Consider the following 18,595-nt stretch of genomic DNA (forward strand, 5'->3'; position numbering starts at 1 on the left):
ACCTGACTGGCTGAACCCTTCTAGGCTCTATGTAGAAACAGGAAGTCAGTTTCCCCTGCATGAGTCATCACTGAAAATGTCCCTAGCAGGGGAGGAGGGAGCAGCTGGGTCAGGAGTTGAAGATGGGGATGATTTCTGCAGGGAAAAGAGACTTCCTGTTTCTACATAGAGAAAAGAGAAGAATTTACTGGATAGAAAGGAAAAAATAGCAATTGTAAGTATACAGTGCTGTATAATATGATGGCTGCAATATATTAGGAGGGTAAAACCTCAATCAACTTTGGACTTGATAAAACACAGTGGACCTACACCAGCAGATGACATTGCTCCCCAAACCATCACTGATTGTGGAAACATCACACTAGACTTTGAGCAGCTTGGATTGTCTGTCTCGGCACTCTTCCTCCAGACTCTGGGACCTTTATACCCAAGGTCTAGTGTGAAGTATCCACAATCAGTGATGGTTTAGGGAGACATGTCATCAGCTGATGTAGGTCCACTGTGTTTTATTGAGACCAAAGTCAGCGCAGCCGTCTACCAGGAAATATTAGAGCACTTCATGCTTCCCTCTGCCGACAAGCTTTTTGGAGATGGAAATTTCATTCTCCAGCAGTGCTTGGCACCTGTCCACACTGCCAAAAGTACCATTACCTGGTTTAAAAACAACAGTATCACTGTGCTTGATTGGCCAGCAAACTCGTCTGACCTTAACCCCACAGAGAATCTATGGAGTATTGTCAAGAGGAAGATGAGAGACACCAGACCCAACAATGCAAACAAGCTGAAGGCTGCTATCAAAGCAACCTGGGCTTCCATAACATCTCAGCAGTGCCACAGACTGGTCACCTCCATGCCACACCGCATTGATGCATTAATTGATGCAAAATTGATGCAAAAGGACTAAGTATTGAGTGCATTTACTGAACATACATTTCAGTAGGCCAACAGTTCGGATGTCAAAATCATTTTTCAACCTGGTGTTATCAAGTATTCTAATTTACTGAGATAATGACTTTTGGGTTTTCATTGGCTGTAAGCCAAAATCATCAACATTAACAGAAATAAACACTTGAAATAGATCACTCTTTTTGTAGTGACTCTATATAATATATGAGTTTTACTTTTTGTATATATACATATACAGTACAGACCAAAAGTTTGGACACACCTTCTCATTTAAAGATTTTTATGTATTTTCATGACTATGAAGCAAAGCAGTCATCAAAGCAAAAGGTGGCTACTTTGAAGAACCTAGAATATAAGACATAATTTCAGTTGTTTCACACTTTCTTGTTAAGTATATAATTCCACATGTGTTAATTCATAGTTTTGATGCCTTCAGTGTGAATGTACAATTTTTATAGTCATGAAAATAAAGAAAAATCTTTAAATGAGAAGGTGTGTCCAAACTTTTGGTCTGTACTGTATATATATATATATATATATATATATATATATATATATATATATACACTCACTGGCCACTTTATTAGGTACACCTGTCCAACTTCTTGTTAACACTTAATTTCTAATCAGCCAATCACATGGCGGCAACTCAGTGCATTTAGGCATGTAGACATGGTCAAGACAATCTCCTGCAGTTCAAACCGAGCATCAGTATGGGGAAGAAAGGTGATTTGAGTGCCTTTGAACGTGGCATGGTTGTTGGTGCCAGAAGGGCTGGTCTGAGTATTTCAGAAACTGCTGATCTACTGGGATTTTCACGCACAACCATCTCTAGGGTTTACAGAGAATGGTCCGAAAAAGAAAAAAAATCCAGTGAGCGGCAGTTCTGTGGGCGGAAATGCCTTGTTGATGCCAGAGGTCAGAGGAGAATGGGCAGACTGGTTCGAGCTGATAGAAAGGCAACAGTGACTCAAATCGCCACCCGTTACAACCAAGGTAGGCCTAAGAGCATCTCTGAACGCACAGTGCGTCGAACTTTGAGGCAGATGGGCTACAGCAGCAGAAGACCACACCGGGTACCACTCCTTTCAGCTAAGAACAGGAAACTGAGGCTACAATTTGTACAAGCTCATCGAAATTGGACAGTAGAAGATTGGAAAAACGTTGCTTGGTCTGATGAGTCTCGATTTCTGCTGCGACATTCGGATGGTAGGGTCAGAATTTGGCGTAAACAACATGAAAGCATGGATCCATCCTGCCTTGTATGGAGCATCTTTGGGATGTGCAGCCGACAAATCTGCGGCAACTGTGTGATGCCATCATGTCAATATGGACCAAAATCTCTGAGGAATGCTTCCAGCACCTTGTTGAATCTATGCCACGAAGAATTGAGGCAGTTCTGAAGGCAAAAGGGGGTCCAACCCGTTACTAGCATGGTGTACCTAATAAAGTGGCCGGTGAGTGTATATATATATATATATATATATATATATATATATATATATATATATATATATTACCCTACAATATTACAATATTTAACCTACAGTATATAATGGGGTATATCGTGCAATTACAGATCTCCTATGCCACAGGATGGTGAAGAGTCTTCTACTATGGCATCCCATTTGCTTTTTGTGATCTTAGCACAAGGGAAGGGGGCATGGGCATTGAAAAGGTATTGAGTGTAGCATTGAAATGGATAAACAGTAGTGACGGGAGCTTGATCCAGCTGAATAACATAGCCTGGCGCTTGCCGTTCCTATGTTAGGAAGAGGTTTTAGGAGCTTTTCCATCAAATAAAGAGATGGCATATCGGTTTGAAATGCCTGAATGTATGTATGTATATAGCAGCCACATAGTATATAGCACAGCCCACGCAACACAGACAGCCACGTAGTATATAGCACAGCCACGTAGTATATAACATAGCCACGTAGTATATAGCACAGCCACATAGTATATAGCACAACCACGTAGTATATAACACAGCCATGTAGTATATAGCACAGCCACATAGTATATAGCACTGCCACGTAAAATATAGCACAGTCACGTAGTATATAGCACAGCCACGTAGTATATAGCAGCCACGTTGTATATAACACAGACACATAGTATATAACACAGCCCACGAAATATATAGCAGCCACGTAGTATATAACACAGCCATGTAGTATATAGGAGCCAAGTAGTATATAGCACAGCCACGTAGTATATAACATAGCCCACGCAGTATATAGCACAGCCTACGCAGTATATAACACAGCCCACGTAACACAGACAGCCACGTAGTACATAGCACAGCCACGTAGTATATAGCATAGCCACGTAGTATATAGCAGCCACTTAGTATATAACACTGCCCACGTAGTATATGTACTATATAACACAGGCACAGAGCATATAACACAGCCCACGTAATATATAACACTGCCCATGTAGTATATAACACTGCACACGTAGTATATAACACTGCCCACGTAGTATATAACACAGCCCATGCAGTATATAACACAGCCCACATAGTGTATAAAACAGGCACGTAGTATATAACACTGCCCACGTAGTATATAACACTGCCCATGCAGTATATAACACTGCCCACGCTGTATATAACACGACCCATGCAGTATATAACATGGCCCACGTAGTATATAACACTGCCCAGGTAGTATATAACACAGCCCACTCAGTATATAACACTGCCCACATAATATATAGCACAGCCCATGTAGTATATAGCACTGCCCACGTAGTATATAACACTGTCCACGTAATATATAGCACAGCCCATGTAGTATACAGTATAACACTGCCCACGTAATATATAGCACAGCCCACTTAGTATATAACACTGCCCATGAAGTATATAACACTGCCCACGCAGTATATAACACTGCCCACGCAGTATATAACACGGCCCATGCAGTATATAACATGGCCCACGTAGTATATAACACTGCATATAACACAGCCCACGCAGTATATAACACTGCCCACATAATATATAGTACAGCCCATGCAGTATATAACACTGCCCACGTAGAAAATAACACTGCCCACGTAATATATAGCACAGCCCACATAGTATACAGTATAACACTGCCCACGTAATATATAGCACAGCCCACGTAGTATATAACACTGTCCACGAAGTATATAACACTGCCCAGGTTGTATATAACACTGCCCACGCAGTATATAACACTACCCACATAATATATAGCACAGCCCACGCAGTATATAACACTGCCCACATAGTATATAACACTGCCCATGTAATATAATAGCACAGCCCACTCAGTATATAACACTGCCCATGTAGTATATAACACTGCCCACGTAATATATAGAACAGCCCACGTAGTATATAACACAGCCCACGTAGTATATAACACTGCCCACATAATATATAGCACAGCCCACATAGTATAAAACACTGCCCACATAGTATGTAGCAGCCACGCAGTATATAACACTGCCCACGTAGTGTATAACACTGCCCACGTAATTTATAGCACAGCCCACGTAGTATATAACACTGCCCACATAGTATGTAGCAGCCACACAGTATATAACACTGCCCACGTAATATATAACACTGCCCACGTAATATATAGCACAGCCCACGTAGTATATAACACTGCCCACATAGTATGTAGCAGCCACACAGTATATAACACTGCCCACGTAATATATAACACTGCCCACGTAATATATAGCACAGCCCACGTAGTATATAACACTGCCCACATAGTATATAACATTGCCCACGTAATATATAGCAGAGCCCATGCAGTGTGTAACACTGCCCACGTAGTATATAACACTCCCCATGTAATATATAGCACAGCCCATGTAGTATATAACACTGCTCACGTAATATAATAGCAGAGCCCATGCAGTATATAGCACTGCCCACGTAGTATATAACACTGCCCACCTAATATATAGCATGGCCCACGTAGTATATAACACTGCCCACGTAGTATATAACACTGCCCACGTAATATATAGCACAGCCCACATAGCATATAACACAGCCCATGTAGTATATAGCACAGCCCACGTAATATATAGCACAGCCCACGTAGTATATAACACTGCCCACGTAGTATGTAGCAGCCATGCAGTATATAACACAGCCCAAGTAATATGTAGCAGTATGGGCACCATATCTCTGTTTAAAAAAAAAGAAATTAAAATATAAAATAGTTATATACTCACCCTCTGGCAGCCCCCGGATCCAGGCGAGGCGTTCAGCGATGCTCCTCGCGACATTCCGGTCCCAAGAATGCATTGCGGTCTCACGAGTTGATGACGTAGCGGTCTGGTGAGAGCTCTACGTCATCATCTCGCGAGACCGCACTGCATGACCCGGAGCATTGCGAGGAGCGGGAAAGGCCCCGGAAGGTGAGTATATCACGATTTTTTATTTTTTTAATTATTTTTAACATTAGATCTTTTTACTATTGATGCTGCATAGGCAGCAGGAATAGTAAAAAGTTTGTCACATAGGGTTAATAGCAGCGTTAACAGACTGTTTTACACCGCATTATGCCACGGTGTAAGGCAGTCGGTTTAACGGACTGCTACAATGCTATGTGGGTGGCAGGCGCTGACTGAGGTAAAGTATGGAGCGGGCACTGACGGCAGGGGAGTAGGGAGCGGCCATTTTGCGGCCGGACTGTGCCGGTCGCTGATTGGTCGCGGCATCTGGCCACGACCAATCAGCGACTTGGGATTTCCGTGACAGACAGACAGACAGAAAGACGGAAGTGACCCTTAGACAATTATATAGTAGATACCCACTAATCTCTTGAGAATGCAAGTGCACACATGAAAAAACAGATCATTCCTGTACATGAGCAGTAGGAAAACAATTTTCTTTGTATACAAAAGTAAAATATCTGCATAGATCTACCATGAACCATATAACTGGTATCTTTCTGAGAATTAACTGTATACAATAGACCAGACAGTTATTGTAAATGATAAAGAAAAACATCTTTTTCAGGTTTTAAGGATCAACCTGCTCTGGCAAATGATGTAAAAGGAACATCACTTGGAAATACCCACGTTTATTGATTATTAGAAAATGAACATGCAAATAACATTGTCCGACCCTTGCATTCTCCTGTTTTCCTGATGTAGCTTGACAAATTGGAGCTCCCACAGTGACTGCCAAGTAATCAGACTGTGACAAATGCCTTACTACCAGCAATTTGTTTTCATTTTACTGAAAATTTCCTGTGCACAACGGCCGTCTAAACAATACATGCTTATTATTTAGTTTACCTTTTTTTATGAGCAGTCTGGTTGAATCACAGCATGTCTGGGTATTCTTGAAATGTATTCCTACTCCATAATTTAACCGTAAAACTCCAATAAATAACAATCAAGAATGTAGGAATGCTAATGGAATCTCCAAACTGATCAAATTCTGGAAAAGCAACAAGATATTCAACATAATATCTTCAACAGTAGATGTAAATAAATTATAAATGCTCTCTTCTATTCCTCTCTTTAAACAAATATTAAAGTGGTTTTCCAGGCAGGGCGGAGCCAGCTGTAGCTGACTTGCGGAAAAGGGTCTTGACGTGGTAAGGGAATGTGATACTGTACTGTCTTGCCATCCATCACAAAAGAACTGGAGCCTTCCACCTGTGTACCTCTTCAGGAGTGTGGTGTTTGTGACGGGCAATGCCAAGATGCTGGAGGAGGTCATTCAGATTCTCGGAGATAAATTTCCCTGTAAACTTGTAGCTAAGAAGATTGACTTGCCTGGACACCAAGGAGAATCTGATGACATTTCAATTCAAAAGTGTAAAGAGGCCGCAAAACAGATCCAAGGTCCAGTCATCGTTGAAGACACGTGTTTATGTTTCAACGCTCTGGGTGGTCTTCCTGGCCCCTATATAAAATGGTTTCTTGAGAAGTTGAAACCTGAAGGCTTGCACCTGTATACCTTGCAGTATCTTTTTTATTATGTAGTGAACTAGGGCACATTGATCTGTTTCCATCCTCTCCCAGAGTGTTACAGGGTAGACCAGGGACAGACAAAGTATGAGCGGGGGCGCCATTATCATATATCTTCATAGGGGGCCAACCTCTGCAGATAGGAAGGGGTGCATTACGTTATAATAGGGACAGAGTACCCTTCTATCACTTTAGATATTTAGCTTTATATGTGTGGACTGGTTTACTTTTACGTATGCACTTTATTTACTTTGGCACTACAACTGGTTCTGATTAAACAATTTTACGAATTACCTAATAAAGGTTATATTTAAATAAGGTTTTCTTGTAAGTCTGGTTTGATACCCTTTTGGCAAATCAATTCTTCTTACCTAGATGGGAAAACTTGTCAGTGTATCAATTACCCCACTATATGTGTAGTTGATGGGCGTGTTGCTTGTGCTCCAACAACAGGCGAAGTCACATCTGCTTCACATCCTCACCGTTTCCGTGCACCATCATCAGCACTTCCACATCCTCATCTCTTACCTCACGCCTTACGCATTTTCTAATTGCTAGGTCTCTGGAAACCAAGTTTCCTTGATTAATTAAAAATATATATTTTTTTATTGAAAAAAGTGTGATTACTTGTAGCAGGCCGTTTTTTTTTTTAAATTTCAAATCACTTAATTTCACACAAAGCATGTTAAACTGTATGGATGACAATAGTGAATTTTTGGACAAAAAAAAAAAATATGGTCACCTGCAGCAGCTATATACAGTATTTAGCAACGGACTGCAAAGCCCTAAGCCCTGCCTAGAGGCTGTATTCAGCCATTCTCCCTGCTCCACCAGCTGATAAATGCAGAATTTATCCCATAGAAACAGCAAAGCATAAGATTAGCCCTTAAAATGACTTTTAGCATGATGGTTCAGCAAAGTAACACCACTAGAGAACACTGATTCCTAAAACTGTGCACACAGGCCTGGACAACTTCTCTCTCCCTCCAATCAGAACTGTCCCTGAGTTGTGCAGTGGTGTCCGTGTGCTAAGCATGGCGGCGCTGGTTCTTTTATAACCTCTGATAAGGTAACATGGCCAGCCAATCACAGTAAAGCCGCTATGGCATAACAGTGACTGGGATGCAATCCCCGCATGTTTATTGGCTGTGTAACAGGCCCCAAACATGCAGGGTGGGGATTCCAGCATTAAATCTAAGCACCAGCCAATGCTCAAAAAAAAGTTCCGAGCACATCCGAACACCGAGATACTCGAGTGATATCCGAGTATCACCTAGCAAGTTCGCTCATCACTAGTGGCAATGCCTTCTCAAAGGATAAACATTTACTGATAGTAATTTCTGTTCATGATACAGAATAAATCTCACTGGATGCAGTTATAACAACCAAAAAAACATTTTCATTCATACATTCAGAGAACTACTCGATAGAAAAAATTTGTGCAAGTTAAAAAATATCTTTTTATTTTAATATTAAATATCAAATACAGACAAACAAATGGCACTCACCAGGCTAATTTTTCAGACTTTATTGCAGCATTTTCTGCAGGAGAATGGGAACAGGGGTGCGTGAATGACAACGATCGTTTCACGCAAGTGCGCTTCAACGGGTCAATTTAATATTAAACACATTAAGTTATTAAAATCATGAAAAACATAGATATTTAGAACTTCTTTAAATGTTTTTATTCCCTATAGCTGCGATGTATCTGTTACACACCGAGGAGGGAAAAGCCCATACTCAGCGATCAAGACATTCAGACAACGAAGAACAATATAGAAGAACTCTTGTATGAAATGGAAACTTTGGTAATTTTTTTTTATATAGAAAAAAAATAAAAGAAAAAACAGCACCAACCAGTCAACGAATCACTGGTTAATATAAGGCATACCACTTAAATATAGGAATGGTGGTGCATGCAAAATGGGATGAAGTATAATGAAAAAATAAAAAAAACAGCACTCACCATTCCTTAAAAAACTATGTCCTTTATTTCATGTGGTGGGACCCACACAAGCAAGTCCTACCACATGGCTCAGTTTGCTTGGACTTGCAGAAGCGCTGGGATAGGCACAAAACGGCTGTTGTCCTTGTCCACTTCCCCGCTCCCCCTGCTTTCTGAAGGCTGTCCCACCACATGAAATAAAAAACATAATTTTTTAAGGAATGGTGAGTGCTGTTTTTTCTGCAAGTTTTTTTTATATTTCCACAGTTAGAAACAAGTGAATTTTCAAGATATATTTAAGTTACAAATGGCAACTGATTAAATATAGGGAGCGAAGGAAAGATCTGAATCAAACAGTAAATGCACCTCCCTGGAGTTTTGGTAGTACCATAAACTGATATGGAAACATCAGGCTTAGGTCATAGAATCATAGAATCATAGAATGGTAGAGTTGGAAGGGACCTCCTGGGTCATGTGGTCCAACCCCCTGCTCAAAGCAGGATTCACTAAATCATCCCAGACAGATGTCTGTGGAGCGCCCCGAGACGCAGGGCCGCGGGGTACTCGGTACCGGGCCTCTCGGTCTCAGTTCTGGGGTTGTCATGGTGGCTAGACCCGGTCCGTGACCCTGCTAAGGGGCGTCCAATGAAAGATGTGATGATGGTGCGTGGTGCAGGTCGCAATGAATAACGAGGACACAGGGTTGCAGTCTCTTTACCTCTTTACTGAAGGCTTCAGGATCCTCAATCCAGAGTACTGCTAACAGGGCTGGTGGAGACCGGCCGGTCCGAAGGCACATCCAGAGTTCCCTTTTCAGGTGGAAATCAGTGCCTACCTTCTAGCACCTGTGTGTTGTAGTACCTCCCTGCTGAGCACCATGGGATAGTCCTCACAACTGTTGTGTCTGTTTCTGATGTTCTTCTTTCTCACAACTCGTATCTATTCTGATGTTCTTTCTCCGTCCCCCAGATGATATGGATAGGACGCACCCGTTTGACGGGTAGGCCTGGAGTTCTTCCGGGACCCTAGCATCGCCCCTTTCCCACAATTGCCCCCTATGTCTGCTTAGGTGATTTAGGTGAGACAGCCAACCTAAAATTAACTGTCCTGCCGCTGTTTGAAGTATTGCTTGGAGCCTAATACTTCCTCGGCGTTCCGGCCACCGGCTACGCGCCTCTTACGGCACGACTCCTACTGGCTTTATCTCCTTTTTGCTGCGATCTCGTTTCTCACTTCTCCACGATAAACCTCGCTTCTTTTCCTTTCTTAGGATGCCACCGCATTCGAGTGCAGGCGCGGCTCCGTAACGTTCTGTTCTGTTCGCTAGGCCACTGTCAGGATCCCACCCCTGACAGAGACCCCCCTGAATCTTCCCCCGCATCACCCTCTGCCACAGGATGTTGCCTGGTTCCAACCCAGTCAGCTTCTGACTAACTTCCTATCCAGCCCCCAGTTTTACCAGATTGTGAGGAGTGGCCTAATGCATAGAACCCTTTGCTCCCCCTGGTGGCCAGAATGTGAAGTGTAAAGTGTGACTGTGATACCTGGTCAGATGAACTCCTTAAGTGACATCAGACATACCATCACTCCCCTTAGCGGCGGAGCGTCAGTACTGCAACGACCAGGACTCTGGGGCGCTGCACTCCCCCCTGGTTAAATCCAGTACTCCCGGACTGGGAAGAAAACAACAATACATGTCAGCAAAAGACATACAAATTTTGAAATGCAATGAACAAGTAATAATAACAGTGCTTCCCTTTATGGGAGGTGAGGACTCTTGAATGTTACAAACAAAACATGGTTAAATATTTAAAATAACATACTATAAATAACTTCTATTACCCAGCCGGGTATTCTACTAAGTGGAAATTCTGAACAATAATTTAACTTTTCCTTTAAGGGCGTGTAAGCTGAACCCACTAAAGGCTTACTATAAAACTTCTAAAATATAAATTAACTTTTTCTTTAATTTTCTCTTCTAAGTGCAACATTTTCTTTTTACTCTCTGATTTTTCATATGCAGGACCACCTGTTTATCTGCCCAGGCCTACTGCCTCTTTTCTTAGTACCGGATCACTGAGCCATCCCTCTATGGCTCCTAGGAGGACTCACTCACTAACCCCTACGGGTTTACTTCCTGTCCTCAATCTCTAGCCACATTATCAAACATTCTCTATAACTGTCTAGCTAACTACATATTACTCCTATGCAAAACATTATTATCATCTACTTTCTTTATGGCAACATTACACTTTAAGTGCAACTAGTGAACCTTCCCTTTAAGAGGGAACCAAGTCTCTTTGAGGTAATGCAGATTCTCTCTATCTGCAAGTCCAGTTAAGGCAAGAGCTTCCATGCTGTACTCAGGAACAGTCTCTTCGCAAAGCTCTCCTTCTTGTAAAACCAGTAAGGGGCACCTTTAAGAAGGTGCAAACTATTTACATTACAGTTTGTGAACCATTCACCGTCCATGATTCGGCAGTCTTTGTAACATGGGTGAACAAGAAACAAAAATGAAAACAAAAGCAAAAATAAAAAGCAATAGGGATCCTGGGTAAATGAAGGGATCCCTTTAAGAGCAACCCTGGTCGGGTTTAAAGCAACAAAAAGCAGGGAAACAAACAAGTAACTATTTACAGTTGCAGAGAATTAGGGTGTTACTCTGGTTCTGGCAGGCTTTACCTGACAGGTGGCCCTCTGTGGCCCAGGCAGGCTTGATTCCAAGTCTTCTCCCGGTGCCAGGTTCACTCCATGGGTGTGGGTCTTCTGCACGACCAGGTCGTGCGCCGCGATGAGTGTTTGCGTGGGCCGGTGGATGATGCTGGCAGCGGCAGAGGCTGCTGCAGCAGCTTCGGCGGCAAGCTCCTCCCCCTCGGTTCTGGACACCGCCAGGATGGCTGTGCAGTGCTGCATGTCCCGGGCCCACCAACTTCTGCCTTTGAGATGTCGGCAGTACGTCACCACATCTCCCGGAGTCAGGAGGGACTTGGCGCCGTCTCCACACAGGCAGGGCTCCACCTCGTCCCGGGTGATGCGGACTCTCAGGGCCGCTCCAATTTCTTGGACGAAGCCCTTCCCTTCCTGAGGCTGATAGACAATTATAACGCCCCATTTTGGCAAGGAGCCATCCCGCAGCTCACCTCGCGCTTCCCGCTCCACTTCTCGCTGGAACTCCGCAATGAGGTGGTTCCGATATCCTCCCCAAGGAAAGGGCCCGAGGTCGTGCCCCCCCTGGTAATTTGGGGACAGGCAGCAGGGCCACCGGGGCACCAGCGGTCGCGGTGGTGACTGGGTCAGGTGCGGAGGTGAGGCGCCCTCCCCAGGAGTCGCGGCACTGTGTACTCTCGCTTGAGGTAACTCCTTCGGTGCCACTCCACTCTCCTGAGGGAGGCATACGGACTGGGGACCGTTCAGGCATGGGATGCCCCATCGACAGCTCCCGCGGGTCGAAATCCTCCAACAAGGGCATGTCGGAGTAGTCCTCCAGTGACGGGGGTCGGTGCGGGGCCATTCTTTTCCACAGGCCTTCTCTGGTCTCCAGTCCCACCTCATCTGAGTCATAGTTTCATTTCTTCGGTCTCCGCCCGCCATAGAAGATCAGGAGGCGGGTCTCAGCTGCTGACGGACATGTCCTCAGGATACAGAAATATTCAGACTGGGCGGCCATTGTCTTTCACGCTCTCCAGCTCGTGTACGCCCACTTCACGCCCCTCTTCTTCTCCTGCGCTCCTCATAGCGCTGTAATGGCGGCAGTTTTGGTGGGCATTTTTGGTGGCAAACAGCAACACACAGTCTTTGCAATAAGTCACGGTTCAAGCACAATTCAGACACAGTTCCAAGGCACACATGACCTGATTCTTCAGGCTTAAGTAGATCCTGTTTGTGACGCCAAGTTGGATCGCCCCCAGACGCAGGGCCGCGGGGTACTCGGTACCGGGCCTCTCTGTCTCAGTTCTGGGGTTGTCACGGTGGCTAGACCCGGTCCGTGACCCTGCTAAGGGGCGTCCAATGAAAGATGTGATGATGGTGCGTGGTGCAGGTCGCGATGAATAACGAGGACACAGGGTTGCAGTCTCTTTACCTCTTTACTGAAGGCTTCAGGATCCTCAATCCAGAGTACTGCTAACAGGGCTGGCGGAGACCGGCCGGTCTGAAGGCACATCCAGAGTTCCCTTTGCAGGTGGAAATCAGTGCCTACCTTCTAGCGCCTGTGTGTTGTAGTACCTCCCTGCTGAGCACCACGGGATAGTCCTCACTAGGGTTGAGCGACTTTCATTTTTTTCAGATCGAGTAGGGTTTTGGGAAACCCGATTTTGTCCAGAGTCGAGTCGAGTGCATTCGGCCGATTATCGCTAAAAGTCGGGGATCGACCGAAACACGAAACCCAATGCAAGTCAATGGGGAAGCATAGTCGGCAGTGAGTGGAGGCCAGGAAAACACCTACAGTGCCCATTTTAATGCCAAAAACATCCATTCTTGTTTCTGAAGCTTGCCAATCGTAATTAACTTTATAATAATAGTTGGGCATAGGGAATTGGGGGTCATTTGGCAAAAGTTGTGGGGGGAGTAGGGCTGGCTCAATTTTTTCGTGGGCCCAGGAAATGCGGACTACGTCACGGCGGTGTTGCAGGGAAAGGTAAGTATTTAAACGTTGCAAGTGCTGTGATCCTGAGCAAGCAGGGGGGGGCCCACTCGTTCGCATTGGCACTGGCACAGGGCCCCTCAAAGTACGGCGGTGTGTTTGCATGGCGGGGGCGCCTCCCACCAGCAGCGACACTTTTGCGTACTCTGAGGGGCCCTGTGCCAGTGACGTCGCCAACGAGTATGCCCCCCCACCTGATGAAGGAACCTGCACTTTCATCTGCACCTTCCTCTTTGTCCCTGTGTAAGGTGGTATAACATGCGAGAAGGGGAACCTTACTTTCAGCAGGGTCAGATTCTGGCTGTGTAGAGTACAAGGGGAATGTAGTGGTCTAGGTCAATGTACCAGCAGACTCATTTAGCAGTGGCTGGGCAATGGGCAGGATGAGGAGGAAACAGATATAGGGCCAAAGAATAAAGTAGGCTAAATGCAGTTCAAAATTGGTAACAGGACTAAACAGGCGGCATTGCTTTGTTCAGTGGAGTAGCAAACCCAAGAGCAGCAGACACTGTTTCAAGGGCCTAACCACACTAGTAGGCCAAATGCAGTTTAATATCTGATAGTATAGGGCGAAAGGCAGAATGTGGAAGCTCAGCTTTGTTCAGTTGAGGACAACACCAGGGAGGGGCAGAAGCCGTTAGTAGGCCCTAACCACCATTTTGTTTTTTCAAAACCACTTAATGAGAGCCGGAAGGTTGAAGCTCAGCTTTATTTAGTTGTGGGCAACACCAGGGAGGGGCAGAAGCCGTTAGTAGGCCCTATCCACCATTTTGTTTTTTCAAAACCACTTAATGAGAGCCGGAAGGTTGAAGCTCAGCTTTATTTAGTTGAGGGCAACACCAGGGAGGGGCAGAAGCCGTTAGTAGGCCCTATCCACCATTTTGTTTTTTCAAAACCACTTAATGAGAGCCGGAAGGTTGAAGCTCAGCTTTATTTAGTTGAGGGCAACACCAGGGAGGGGCAGAAGCCGTTAGTAGGCCCTATCCACCATTTTGTTTTTTCAAAACCACTTAATGAGAGCCGGAAGGTTGAAGCTCAGCTTTATTTAGTTGAGGGCAACACCAGGGAGGGGCAGAAGCCGTTAGTAGGCCCTATCCACCATTTTGTTTTTTCAAAACCACTTAATGAGAGCCGGAAGGTTGAAGCTCAGCTTTATTTAGTTGAGGGCAACACCAGGGAGGGGCAGAAGCCGTTAGTAGGCCCTATCCACCATTTTGTTTTTTCAAAACCACTTAATGAGAGCCGGAAGGTTGAAGCTCAGCTTTATTTAGTTGAGGGCAACACCAGGGAGGGGCAGAAGCCGTTAGTAGGCCCTATCCACCATTTTGTTTTTTCAAAACCACTTAATGAGAGCCGGAAGGTTGAAGCTCAGCTTTATTTAGTTGAGGGCAACACCAGGGAGGGGCAGAAGCCGTTAGTAGGCCCTATCCACCATTTTGTTTTTTCAAAACCACTTAATGAGAGCCGGAAGGTTGAAGCTCAGCTTTATTTAGTTGAGGGCAACACCAGGGAGGGGCAGAAGCCGTTAGTAGGCCCTATCCACCATTTTGTTTTTTCAAAACCACTTAATGAGAGCCGGAAGGTTGAAGCTCAGCTTTATTTAGTTGAGGGCAACACCAGGGAGGGGCAGAAGCCGTTAGTAGGCCCTATCCACCATTTTGTTTTTTCAAAACCACTTAATGAGAGCCGGAAGGTTGAAGCTCAGCTTTATTTAGTTGAGGGCAACACCAGGGAGGGGCAGAAGCCGTTAGTAGGCCCTATCCACCATTTTGTTTTTTCAAAACCACTTAAGGAGAGCCGGAAGGTTGAAGCTCAGCTTTATTTAGTTGAGGGCAACACCAGGGAGGGGCAGAAGCCGTTAGTAGGCCCTATCCACCATTTTGTTTTTTCAAAACCACTTAATGAGAGCCGGAAGGTTGAAGCTCAGCTTTATTTAGTTGAGGGCAACACCAGGGAGGGGCAGAAGCCGTTAGTAGGCCCTATCCACCATTTTGTTTTTTCAAAACCACTTAATGAGAGCCGGAAGGTTGAAGCTCAGCTTTATTTAGTTGAGGGCAACACCAGGGAGGGGCAGAAGCCGTTAGTAGGCCCTATCCACCATTTTGTTTTTTCAAAACCACTTAATGAGAGCCGGAAGGTTGAAGCTCAGCTTTATTTAGTTGAGGGCAACACCAGGGAGGGGCAGAAGCCGTTAGTAGGCCCTATCCACCATTTTGTTTTTTCAAAACCACTTAATGAGAGCCGGAAGGTTGAAGCTCAGCTTTATTTAGTTGAGGGCAACACCAGGGAGGGGCAGAAGCCGTTAGTAGGCCCTATCCACCATTTTGTTTTTTCAAAACCACTTAATGAGAGCCGGAAGGTTGAAGCTCAGCTTTATTTAGTTGAGGGCAACACCAGGGAGGGGCAGAAGCCGTTAGTAGGCCCTATCCACCATTTTGTTTTTTCAAAACCACTTAATGAGAGCCGGAAGGTTGAAGCTCAGCTTTATTTAGTTGAGGGCAACACCAGGGAGGGGCAGAAGCCGTTAGTAGGCCCTATCCACCATTTTGTTTTTTCAAAACCACTTAATGAGAGCCGGAAGGTTGAAGCTCAGCTTTATTTAGTTGAGGGCAACACCAGGGAGGGGCAGAAGCCGTTAGTAGGCCCTATCCACCATTTTGTTTTTTCAAAACCACTTAATGAGAGCCGGAAGGTTGAAGCTCAGCTTTATTTAGTTGAGGGCAACACCAGGGAGGGGCAGAAGCCGTTAGTAGGCCCTATCCACCATTTTGTTTTTTCAAAACCACTTAATGAGAGCCGGAAGGTTGAAGCTCAGCTTTATTTAGTTGAGGGCAACACCAGGGAGGGGCAGAAGCCGTTAGTAGGCCCTATCCACCATTTTGTTTTTTCAAAACCACTTAATGAGAGCCGGAAGGTTGAAGCTCAGCTTTATTTAGTTGAGGGCAACACCAGGGAGGGGCAGAAGCCGTTAGTAGGCCCTATCCACCATTTTGTTTTTTCAAAACCACTTAATGAGAGCCGGAAGGTTGAAGCTCAGCTTTATTTAGTTGAGGGCAACACCAGGGAGGGGCAGAAGCCGTTAGTAGGCCCTATCCACCATTTTGTTTTTTCAAAACCACTTAATGAGAGCCGGAAGGTTGAAGCTCAGCTTTATTTAGTTGAGGGCAACACCAGGGAGGGGCAGAAGCCGTTAGTAGGCCCTATCCACCATTTTGTTTTTTCAAAACCACTTAATGAGAGCCGGAAGGTTGAAGCTCAGCTTTATTTAGTTGTGGGCAACACCAGGGAGGGGCAGAAGCCGTTAGTAGGCCCTATCCACCATTTTGTTTTTTCAAAACCACTTAATGAGAGCCGGAAGGTTGAAGCTCAGCTTTATTTAGTTGAGGGCAACACCAGGGAGGGGCAGAAGTCGTTAGTAGGCCCTATCCACCATTTTGTTTTTTCAAAACCACTTAATGAGAGCCGGAAGGTTGAAGCTCAGCTTTATTTAGTTGAGGGCAACACCAGGGAGGGGCAGAAGCCGTTAGTAGGCCCTATCCACCATTTTGTTTTTTCAAAACCACTTAATGAGAGCCGGAAGGTTGAAGCTCAGCTTTATTTAGTTGTGGGCAACACCAGGGAGGGGCAGAAGCCGTTAGTAGGCCGTAACCAAAGTTGAAGGCCAAATGCAGTTTAATTTCTGATACTATAGGCCGAAAGCCAGAAGGTGGAAGCTCCGATTTAGACAGTGGAGGAAAATTTGAATTATGGACTGCAGACATACTTAGTAGGCTGTCCTCTGTGGACCATGCATCCAACACATTAACCCATTGTGCCGTAATGGACACGTAATCTTCCGTGGCCATGCCTACAGGTCCATGCGTCTGTTGTCAGGTGCACCTTTGTACTCACAGATTGCCAGAGTGCATGGACAATGCGGTCTTCTACAAGCTGGTGGAGGGTTGGGATGGCTTTTCTCGCAAAAGAAGTGTCGACTGGTTAGCTTGTAGCGTGGTACAGCGTAGTCCATCATGGCCTTATTAATAGTAAATAAAATATATAACTAGGCTCTATGAACTTTTAAATAGGTTCCAGGGGTACACGGGCAGCATTGGTGTGGTCAGTGGAGGAGTATTGCAAGTAGGGGCCGCAGACAGGCTCACAAAGGCCTAAAATAACAAACAGTAGGCAGTCATGGCAGTTTGAAATCGGTTACATGGATACACAGGCAGGCACTCCAGGCAGCATTGTGGTCAGTGGAGGAGTATTGCAAGTAGGGGCCGCAGACAGGCTCACAAAGGCCTAAAATAACAAACAGTAGGCAGTCATGGCAGTTTGAAATCGGTTACATGGATACACAGGCAGGCACTCCAGGCAGCATTGTGGTCAGTGGAGGAGTATTGCAAGTAGGGGCCGCAGACAGGCTCACAAAGGCCTAAAATAACAAACAGTAGGCAGTCATGGCAGTTTGAAATCGGTTACATGGATACACGGGCAGGCAGCTTGGTGGTGAGTGGAGGAGTATTTAAAGTAGGGACCGCAGACAGGCTTCAAAGGCCTAACATAATAAAATGGGCTGGCTGTAGGCACTTTATAATTGGTTCCAGGGGTACACGGGCAGCAGTGGTCTGGTCAGTGGAGGACTAGTGGAAGGAGGGAGCGCAGAAAGGCTTCAAAGGCCTAAAATAACAAACAATAGGCTCATGGCAGTTTTACAGCGGTTACATGGATACACGGGCAGGCAGCTTGGTGGTGAGTGGAGGAGTATTTAAAGTATGGACCGCAGACAGGCTTCGAAGGCCTAACACAATAAAATGGGCTGGCTGTAGGCACTTTAAAATTGGTTCCAGGGGTACACGGGCAGCAGTGGTCTGGTCAGTGGAGGACTAGTGGAAGGAGGGAGCGCAGAAAGGCTTCGAAGGCCTAAAATAACAAACAATAGGCTCATGGCAGTTTTACAGCGGTTACATGGATACACGGGCAGGCAGCTTGGTGCTGAGTGGAGGAGTAGGGACCGCAGACAGGCTATCAAAGGCCTAAAATAACAAACAATAGGCTCATGGCAGTTTTACAGCGGTTACATGGATACACGGGCAGGCAGCTTGGTGGTGAGTGGAGGAGTATTTAAAGTATGGACCGCA

The 18,595-nt window shown here is 45.2% G+C and overlaps 1 protein-coding gene and 1 pseudogene across 1 annotated transcript in view; both read left to right on the forward strand.

Annotated features, from left to right (window-relative positions):
• LOC143785752 (uncharacterized) overlaps positions 1-18,595 on the forward strand; it is a 368,406-nt gene that overhangs the window by 311,221 nt on the left and 38,590 nt on the right. The window contains exon 11 of the mRNA XM_077274844.1: positions 8,586-8,696. Coding sequence (XP_077130959.1) covers positions 8,586-8,696 — 111 coding nt within the window. The remainder of the gene's footprint in view (positions 1-8,585; positions 8,697-18,595) is intronic.
• Positions 2,570-6,911, forward strand: LOC143785100 (inosine triphosphate pyrophosphatase pseudogene; annotated as a pseudogene).

The sequence above is a fragment of the Ranitomeya variabilis genome, chromosome 7 (assembly GCF_051348905.1).
Source record: "Ranitomeya variabilis isolate aRanVar5 chromosome 7, aRanVar5.hap1, whole genome shotgun sequence".
Taxonomy (NCBI): domain Eukaryota; kingdom Metazoa; phylum Chordata; class Amphibia; order Anura; family Dendrobatidae; genus Ranitomeya; species Ranitomeya variabilis.